Genomic DNA, 9,196 nt, shown 5'->3' on the forward strand with positions numbered 1-9,196 from the left:
CATAGAGCAGGGTGTGGCCCCTCTCCCTGCTGCGGTTCAGGTTGGGAGCACGGCCATGGAGTGACCCCCTGCACCGACGAAGCTACCGTTGAATGTGGTCGTGAACGACCAGTGCAGCCACCACAAGATCTTCATCATCCAACGACGAATCGTCCGATGAACAAATGAAGTGGTGGAATAAAAACTCATCTTCACTATCCATATCTTTGTGGGCAAAGTGTCGAAAACCTTGCGGTCGTGGGGGCAAAGAGGCCGCGATGATCACCTTGACGCAGCAGGGGTGGTTGGCGGCCGACTACTGGCCGCTCTGGAGCTCTAGTCGAAAGCTGCCGCGGCCGCAGTGGTACGTCACCGGCGGCCGTATCCCCTCTGCCATTGGCTACGACGGCGACGGCCAAACCTCCTCTGGTCGATGGCCAAAACTACGGCGAAAGCGCGGTCGTGTTGGCGGCCATGTCGAGACGTGGTTTGGTATGGACGGTCGTGGCCTGCTCAGTGAGGAGGCTTCCGGAGAATAGCGGCAGCGCCAGCGGGGGGCGGGGCGGGGAGAGGGGGTGGAGGCGTTGGAAGCGAAGGGGCTGGTAGTGTCCCTGACAGGCGGGCCACGGGAGGACAAGGGCGTACGGCGAGCCCGTCCGCGTGATGTCTGCTTCACCCCAAACTCGGCACAAGTTTGGACCAGGGATGGGTCAAAAACGGACGAAAACCGGATATTTGTCCGTTTGGAGCCGCACATTGGACCGCGCTATTCGTCTGTTCTACCCTAAACGGACGCATCCGGATAGGTCGCGCGGTGGAGTTGGCCTCAGCCAGTCCGGAACCTTTGTCCTGCCTGTCCGTCCCTTCGAGAACAACACTTCGACTCTTCCCGCCGGGGCCCCTGGCTGCTCGTCCGTCCCATGGCGTGGCACTCCCACGGCGATCTATGTCACGGGATCTACGCTCGTCGCTTGACAAATCCCACGACGGGTCCGCCACACTCCCTTGTTTCTCTTTGTCCTCCTCCACCTTGCCTTCCTCCCCAAGAATCGTGACGCCTGCGGCGCACAGAGTGCCCACGCGGTCTCCACCTCGTCAATGCTCCCCCAGGAAACCAGTGTCTTGCCAGAGACGCCTTCTCCGGGCTGCTGTAAATAGCAACATATACCTCTCTCGGGGTGTGCGCAGCAAGCTAAACCCCCACGCCCCGCACGCGCGCAGACATGCCTCTCTCGCTCGGCGCCGACCACCTCGCCGCGCCCGGCGCGCGCGCTCCGCCTGCGCGGGTGGGCGCGGCCATGGGCATGGGCATGGGCATGGGCATGGACACGTCCCTCTCGCTGGGCGGTGCAGCCGCCTACCTCCCGCTCAACGAGAACGACTCCCTCGACATGATCCTCCTCGACGTCCTCCGCGAGGCCTCCGCCGTGGCCGCCGCCTCGCCCTCCTCCTCCTCTCCCCCGACGAAGACGGCGAGGGCCATTGCCGCCTCTAGCCCCGACGCGAGCGAGGGCGGCGGGGCATGCGCGGCCGGGAGGGCCGCGGAGCGGCCGCACTACCGCGGGGTGAGGCGGCGGCCGTGGGGCAAGTACGCGGCGGAGATCCGGGACCCGTCGCGGCCCGGCACGCGCCTGTGGCTCGGCACCTTCGGCACGGCCGAGGAGGCGGCCGTCGCCTACGACCGCGCCGCGTTCCGCCTGCGCGGCGCCAAGGCGCTGCTCAACTTCCCGCCGGCCGTGGGGGCGGACGGGGCGCGCCGCGGGGGCGCCGATGGGGCAAGGTGAATGCTACGTGCGTTCTCTCGCCGATTGTTCCTCTCTCTTAGCTGTGTGTTGTCAGCTTCTTAGTTTAGGCCGAATTCCGATTCTGTAACCGTTCATTCATGCGTGGTGTAGTAGTCTGTGGTGAACCAATTTGCATTTCGTGGGTGCTATTTTGGTGATCTCTCTACGGTTATCAACAGATATCAATCATCAATTGTACAGTAGTACTACTAGCCTCATCTGAAATTTTTACGAAGTGTAAGACGAAATCTGGAGAACTGTGTGAACCGGTAATGAGACGACAGATTCCGTCGACAAACATTGCACTCCTGAAAGTTCCTTGCATGAACTCGTTTAGTGACCGATGAAATGCACTCACGCCCACTTGGCAGACAAAAATCGGCTACAAAGCCACCAAATTGGTGTTCATAGATGACGATGGCAACTTGGGGACCAAAACTAAAAATGCCACTCCGAAATATTTTCCATTGAAGATTCGCGGCCCCATGGCCCGCAGCGTACATGAGCTCAGCCGTGACATGATCACCGGCTACGGCTGCACCAGTGCTTCCGTCATTGGCCCATGATCCTCTATGGCCAGAGTTACTGTATTTGATCATCTGATACACTTTATAATCACAAAACCGCCTTAAAAAGCACAGCAGCACGAATCAAATTAGCAAACGGCCAGATTTCAGGATATAAATATCTTCAAGTTACTTGTTCCCCAGCTCATATGCTCCCTGTACCCTCCACAAAAATCCACGCATGGAAGAGATGTTTCTGCCAAACATAACTCCGGAAGTCCGGATTTTACCCGCAAAAAAGAAAAAAGGGAAAGAAAAAAAGGAAGTCCGGATTTCTCTATGACTAAGGCCCGCAATTTGACCCACCAGAGCACATGCGTTCGAAATTTCTACAACGATATTGTGATGCTGACACGACACGAACTCTACATCAGTCCACACCGAAAAAGTTTACCTAACCATTTGCTTTGCTCCTCCAACGATCAATCATCAGTTGCAGCCAATACAGTCCCCTACCAATAGCAACTGCCCTGGCGCTCTAGCTGATGAAACATTCATCCACCACTGAGAGAGCCCACTCAATTCCGGTGCCGATTTTTGTCCATATAAAGCACCGTCAATGCTGCAATCGTGCCGGGAGAGTAGACGTCTGATGACAAGCCCAAGTCCCCCGACTCCTCGGCAAACAAATTGCCTCGTCGCTTGATTGGTTCGTAGAGAACCTGGAGCATTCGCTCAGCTGATCCAACTTGCAGCTGACGAACTTCATCGTTGAAGATAACCTCGCTGGACCAATCAAAATAAGATAGACGTATGATGAGGTCCAATCCACAGTTAGAAATGCAGATGGAATATTCCCAACAGGTTAAAATGAATATATAGCACAATTATGTTGATGCTTAATTGAGAATGTCGTTTCACATAACTAGAAGCTACCTTTGTACTTACGGAAATATAAGGTGTAGATTAGAAGAAGGAAAATTACCTTAGTTTTGCAGCTAGATTTTTATCTGTGCACGCTCGAAAAAGGATCTCAGGCACAATGGGAGAGTCCAAAAGGATGTTTGGTAGAGAAATAAAGTTTATCTTTTTTCTCAGGTGGATGAAGCACTCAGTAAGGAAATGAGCTTGGTAGGCCACCACACAGGGTAGCTTTGCTAGCATTAGTTCCATGACAGCTGTTCCGGAAGTACATAATGCTGCTTTACTAGCCTGCCAAAAAAAAAGGAATATTAGGAAAGTAGACTCTGGCCGCGATAAGTTTCACATACTAACAATCAATCAAGTATAATAAATTTCAAATCTAGCCCTATTGGGTTAGTACACTTCGCTACCAAAGGAATGGTTGGTTTGAACAGAGGAGCCTTAACATTACCAACCAAGGAATAAATGCTGTCTCAAAAACAAAGAGTGAACACTTAGAGAATCACTATTTGTGTATAACTAATATAACTGTTGACAGACAGCACTGTATCTTAAATTCTTAATATAATTAGACAATCGTTTCCTAGGGAAAAAAAGAATAAAATCATGGCTGGAATATAATGTGTGGGTCCGTGGGACAATCCAGTGGCTACAGTAATCAACAGTGCTCTAGATTTTTCTTCATAGAGATTTTGATCCTATATAAGATGAGATGAAAATGCTAATGCTAACTTAACCAATCATAGTCTGGGGTTATAGCCACAGCACAGCTGTAAAGGGACAGTAGTAACATGAATCCTTTTGGAACAAACAGCAATACATGATATGTGTGCTAGCAAGGTATGGTGCTACAGTCTTCACATCCATCAAATGAGTGAAAATATCAACATTCGAAAATGGCAATATCCAAAGAGTGAATTTGGTGGTAGAGAAATAAAGCCATTAACTAGAAAAAGAAGTGACCTTACATTGAATGCACCATATCTTTTTTCTAGTGAACCCCCAGGTATCAGTACCACTGGAAACGGCACTGATCGAACTACATTTTCAACATAGGTCCTCACATCCCGATGTGGAGCAACTGGGATGACTAGTGACAGATCATTTAAAGTGTGACTTAAATGTTGCACAGTCCGAAAGAAGATTGGGAGCATACGAGCTACTTCCTGCATCCTGCTTCCAGGCAGCATGGTTAAGATTGTGGCATCTATCAAAGGAGTATTTATCATTAGAAAACAGACATGCTTTTTATAACACAACAATCATTTATAGACCGGTCAATAAACTAGCATCATGCCAGAACACAAAATCCAGATATGATGTCTTGCTATGAATTGTTACTGATGCATATGATAAGGCAAGAAATGTTTCCTAGAGAACGTGCAAGCAAGTGTTTGTCCTCTTTTTCATTAAGAGGAGAAGCAAACAATTACTAGACTTGGGTAGCAAGTACCGGGATTAAGATCAAACAACACGCGCACTCTAGCTACTCGGCACTCTAGGCGAGAAAAATTTAATGATTCAGACAGAAATTTTTGATGGCCTTGCATTGTGTAAAAAAGGGCAGCCCGGTGCATGTAGCTCCTGCTTGCGCAGGGTCCAGGGAAGGGTCCAACCACTTTGGGTCTTTAGTACGCAGCCTTTCCTTACATTTCTGCAAGAGGCTGTTTCCAGGACTTGAACCCGTGACCTCATGGTCACAAAGGCAGCAGCTTTACCATTGTGTAAAACAAAAAATAAATGTGTATCATGTTAATAATATATGGATGGTATAGTAGACCATACAAGTGTCTGATTTGTCTCCTAGGGCTCCTTTGATACAAAGGAATTTCATAGGAATTTTAAAGGATTTGAATCCTTCAGAATTTTTCCTATGATGGTCATTTGATTCGTAGGATTGGAATCCTTAGGATTTTTTCCATAGGATTCATCTGTACTACATTTTGAAGGAAACTTTCTATCCACTCAAAGCTCTTTGTAGAATTCCATTGTTTTTCCTGTGCTATCAAACACTTCTCTCAATCCCGTAGGATACAAGAGGACATGACACTCTATTCCTATGTTTTCCTATTCCCGCATTTTGAGAATCCTACGAATTAAAGAGGCCCAGTTGGCTAGTTCTATATAGTTCTTTTTCAGCTTTAGCTATGTTCCTTGTTTCACCAGATTGATATTTGCAGTTAAAATTAAGATAAATGAAATCACAAGAAAAAGCAGGTGCTAAAATATTTGGCCATCTCCTTTGCATCTCATGTAAAACAGATTTGACTATGTAATGAATCATCTGGCAGTTGGTACTCAGGTTGCGTTTGTCATTGCTGCCAATTATGATAATAGTTTCTTCAACCAGCTTTTGTCTACTTTACAATTTCGGTAACAACTTTTTCCTGTTTATGTGGCTATCTTTCCCAGCAGATTATAAAATAAGTTAAGCACATCACAGTTCAGCAATCACAAACTGAGCCTTAAGGATTGATAGTGTGCGAGCATGCCTACATTTGAATGGAAGTTAATAAACTGCCACAGCGATCTGTAGATCTGAAGTTGCACCATTAGCATACATCAACCGTCATGTTAGTTTTCGGAAAACAGTAGTATTAGTTTCTAAAACCTAGATGAAACAGCATGCCCTCCCAGTAGTTATTGGCAACTGAATTTTCCTATCTTACATGTTTGTATATTTCCTTGATGATAATTCATAAAATGCATCAATTACAAAGTCAACACATTACAATTCACCAATCTGATATATATAAGAAGGAAAAACACAAAAAGGGATATAATAATTGGCATAACAATCTAGTATTTGTGCACAAGAAGAATTCAAGAAGGCACAAAGAATGACACATTTAATTACCTGGAGACAACCCATGCTCCAGTCTAAAAGCTTCACCACTTCGTTGACGCGTGGACATGTCAGGAGATAATTCTGAGTCCTATGAAATTTGATAGACATAAACAACTATATTGTGAGTAAAGTTGGTGGTCCCAGATATCAAACAGATATACAAAATTCAAAAGTACTAGTCTTAACAATTCAATTACATGATATCAGCAATTCAGTTTGAAATCGATTAGTCACTTCTAGAAGAGAAGACAACATTCCATGTCAACATTATTCTTAGCATTGCACAATCTCAGAAGAAAACAAGGGAATGCCGCTCTCTCACAACCCACTTGAACCTTTTAGGATCATGATCCTCAGATCCATTTCTTAATCTAGTCCCTAACCCTTGCTTCTACCTAGCTTTGGATGAGATTTAGCTCCTTGGATTTCTATGGCCACACCCAGGTTTAGGCAGGAATAGTATAGGAATCTTTAGATGCACATTCCATGTCCTAATGGATATGAGCCACCTTTCTCAACAAAGGAGATAGGCCTTATTATCCATCAATGACAACAGCCAATGAACTTCAATTTTTTGATGAGATCTTGCCTTGACTATAATTCTATGGTTAACAAAGGAGAAGGTCATTATGCAACAGATACTAATGAAGCCGCACAATTCCCTACCACATTTTTATGTTGAAGCGAAGTCCCTGCCACATTTAAGACAGCAGCATCATCCAATAAGGGATGGCCCACATATGTAGCAGGCAACCCATGTAACCTGCAAATTTCGTCCTCAAAAGGAAGGATACATAACATATGATCCACAAAATTATGCAACTTTGAGAGCCTGCTTTCACCACCTTTCCAGGCCCAGAATGATGGTGCAACATAATGGACATGTAGAGGGCGATCAACTTTTTGGTTGTACCTACCTAGACAAAAGAAAAATCTTACCATCTTTGCTCATGAAAAAATAAATGTAAATTTAGGTATTTGAATGAAATTGTGGTATGGTAAAAATGATTCCACTTAAAGCCTTACATTTTAATTGCTGCAATAGGCGAAACGAAAACCCCTTTGAATCAACAGTAACTACAGCATGAGGCCGAAATAATATAGCAGCATCTAAAGTATCCTTGATCTTTCTCTGCAACATAAAAACGAGTATAACCAACAATCAAGTGAACACAAACAGAAAGCAAAGCACAAGACACACCAGAGATGCACCTTGACGTTATATATGTGTGGCAGCAGTTCCCACAAACCCATTATGGCAATTTCTTCCATGGGAAAAAGTGATTGCAACCCTTCCTTGCACATTAATTCCCTGCATTGAGAAAATTCTGTTTAGTGAGTAAAAAAATGAAAGATCAAAGTTGCAACATGATGCAATCCAGCTTGAACTGGACTTGGATCAAAGCGTGCATATGGAAAGTAAAATGACGCTACAACAATGCTGAACTAATTAATGCATGGATATGTTGAGCACACACATGAAAATGAACTCACTTTGCATCCAAACAGAGGGAACACAAAGGAATTCCTGACTGCAAACATCAACCAATGGCATTTGAGCAGATAGTATGGGCATACATCAAGGAGATCAATCATAACTGTATGACGGTGATGACTGACAACTCCACGACATGGCAGTTGACCCTCCATTTTGTTTTCTTCTGGTGAAGATAAAAAACATAATACTCCCTCCGTAAAAAATATAAGACGGGTTTTTACACTGTCGTAGAGTCAAAAAACGTCTTATATTAAGTTACAGAGGTAGTAATAAATAAAGCAACCCTAATGTTATGTTTCCTGTATTCACATCCAATCTTCCTTATTCACGCTCCCCTATGGAAGAGAAGGAAACAATGTATCAAGAGAACTGTTGTCTTTTCAATTTTCTTTCTGTTTCTCTACATCATCTCCAATACTGAAGACTGACTTGAATCCAGAAAGTGAAGGAACTCGTCCTTGTTTCTTTAAGAACCTGATGAACCTACTGCCTAGAAGAGAATCACAAACTAGCATAACAAGAATTAACAAATAAAAATTTCCTTCATTCTGTCACTTGACTAAAAATTGGACACCGAACAAAATATCCACTGGAACACATTTCCCTCTCCATGCCCACAAATTTGATGTTTAAGCGTGCAAGAACTACAAATGGAGCCTAGTCCTATGTACAGTACATAATCTGAACATGTAAACACTTCCGGAACGGAACAAATAAGCAATCCAGAACTACCCCCCCCCCCCCTCCAAGTCTCCTTCAAGTCCAAAATACCTTGACTGCATGAAGCATTTCTGTGTAATGAAGATCTATAAGAGTATGGACAAATGAACATTCATTGGGAAAAAAACATTGACATCAAAAGGCAAATATAAAGCTTAAAGTGCATGAAGTTAGGTGGTTTCAGAGCTAGTATTTATCAAATGTTCAAACTGGGGCGTTTCATCAGAAAAAAATGCTCAAACTGAGACTGAAAAATACTTTAATAGCACAGATAACTGAACCAAAAATGTAGGAACAGGGGTTAAACCACACCCGCCAACGCCAGCAAAACGAACGGGAACAGGGGAGAGCTTCCTGAGGGACGCCATGAGGCGCGAAGCGAGCGAATCGCCGGAGACCTCACCGGCGACAACGAACACCCGAAGTTCGCCGTCCCGAACCGCTGCGTCGAACACCCTCCTGCAGGAATAAGCGCGTGAGCCCAACCTGGCCAGCAGCCCTCGCTGGCGCCCGGCGGCAGGGATCCATCGTGACAGCATCAGCCACAGCGGAGCAGAGCGGCGCCGACGGGAGGGAAAACCGGGGAGGGCAGAAAGGGTTAGGAAAGGTTAGAAAAAACGAGTTGAAAAAAAAAACGAGGAGCTTATTTGTTTGGATTTTCGATCTATGCATCAAACGTCAGTACGAAACAACGCCAAAAAATAACGCAAATTACATTCAGACTCGTAGACCACTTAGCGACGACTACGAACACAACATTGAACCGAAGGTGCACTTTTTTTTACCTGAATCGAACAAACTTTTATAATAGACAATCAAAAAATCGTCGTGTTAAGGTTCTAAAGAACCAATGCACTAGAACAACAATCGTCGATGATGAAAATGAGCGTGGATTAGAAAAATCCAATCTGTAACACATAAACACATATGAACAAAG

General features: G+C 45.2%; 2 protein-coding genes across 4 annotated transcripts; one reads left to right on the plus strand and one right to left on the minus strand.

Annotated features, from left to right (window-relative positions):
* Positions 1-1,023: 1,023 nt before the first annotated feature.
* LOC123058573 (pathogenesis-related genes transcriptional activator PTI5-like) lies at positions 1,024-2,043 on the plus strand. Its single transcript, XM_044481281.1, has one exon. It carries the CDS (start codon positions 1,203-1,205, stop codon positions 1,761-1,763), a length of 561 nt encoding a protein of 186 aa, XP_044337216.1. The 5' UTR covers positions 1,024-1,202; the 3' UTR covers positions 1,764-2,043.
* Positions 2,044-2,411: 368 nt separating this feature from the next.
* Positions 2,412-8,876, minus strand: LOC123062074 (probable lipid-A-disaccharide synthase, mitochondrial). 3 transcript variants are annotated; one of them, XM_044485409.1, is made up of 10 exons: positions 8,663-8,876; positions 8,311-8,345; positions 7,536-7,573; positions 7,254-7,353; positions 7,068-7,173; positions 6,708-6,958; positions 6,051-6,129; positions 4,162-4,400; positions 3,255-3,481; positions 2,412-3,055 (listed from the first exon to the last, which is right to left on the minus strand). In XM_044485409.1, exons 1-10 carry the CDS (start codon positions 8,796-8,798, stop codon positions 2,848-2,850), a joined length of 1,419 nt encoding a protein of 472 aa, XP_044341344.1. In that variant the 5' UTR covers positions 8,799-8,876; the 3' UTR covers positions 2,412-2,847. The 3 variants fall into 3 exon arrangements, with proteins under 3 accessions (XP_044341344.1, XP_044341341.1, XP_044341343.1); XM_044485406.1 differs by lacking the exons at positions 7,536-7,573; positions 8,311-8,345 and having other exon boundaries at positions 8,572-8,876; XM_044485408.1 differs by lacking the exons at positions 7,536-7,573; positions 8,311-8,345 and having other exon boundaries at positions 8,663-8,847.
* Positions 8,877-9,196: the final 320 nt, after the last annotated feature.

Source organism: Triticum aestivum, chromosome 3A, assembly GCF_018294505.1.
Source record: "Triticum aestivum cultivar Chinese Spring chromosome 3A, IWGSC CS RefSeq v2.1, whole genome shotgun sequence".
NCBI classification, from domain to species: domain Eukaryota; kingdom Viridiplantae; phylum Streptophyta; class Magnoliopsida; order Poales; family Poaceae; genus Triticum; species Triticum aestivum.

Bases quoted from the DNA above. Each gene is read 5' to 3' on its own strand.
- LOC123058573 (XM_044481281.1), top strand. From the start codon at position 1,203: ATGCCTCTCTCGCTCGGCGCCGACCACCTCGCCGCGCCCGGCGCGCGC.
- LOC123062074 (XM_044485406.1), bottom strand. From the start codon at position 8,798: ATGCTGTCACGATGGATCCCTGCCGCCGGGCGCCAGCGAGGGCTGCTG. The intron at 6,959-7,067 runs GTAAGGCTTTAA...TCTTTTGTCTAG, and splicing joins CCTATTGCAGCAATTAAAAT to GTAGGTACAACCAAAAAGTT. The intron at 3,056-3,254 runs GTAATTTTCCTT...TGATTGGTCCAG, and splicing joins AATCTAGCTGCAAAACTAAG to CGAGGTTATCTTCAACGATG.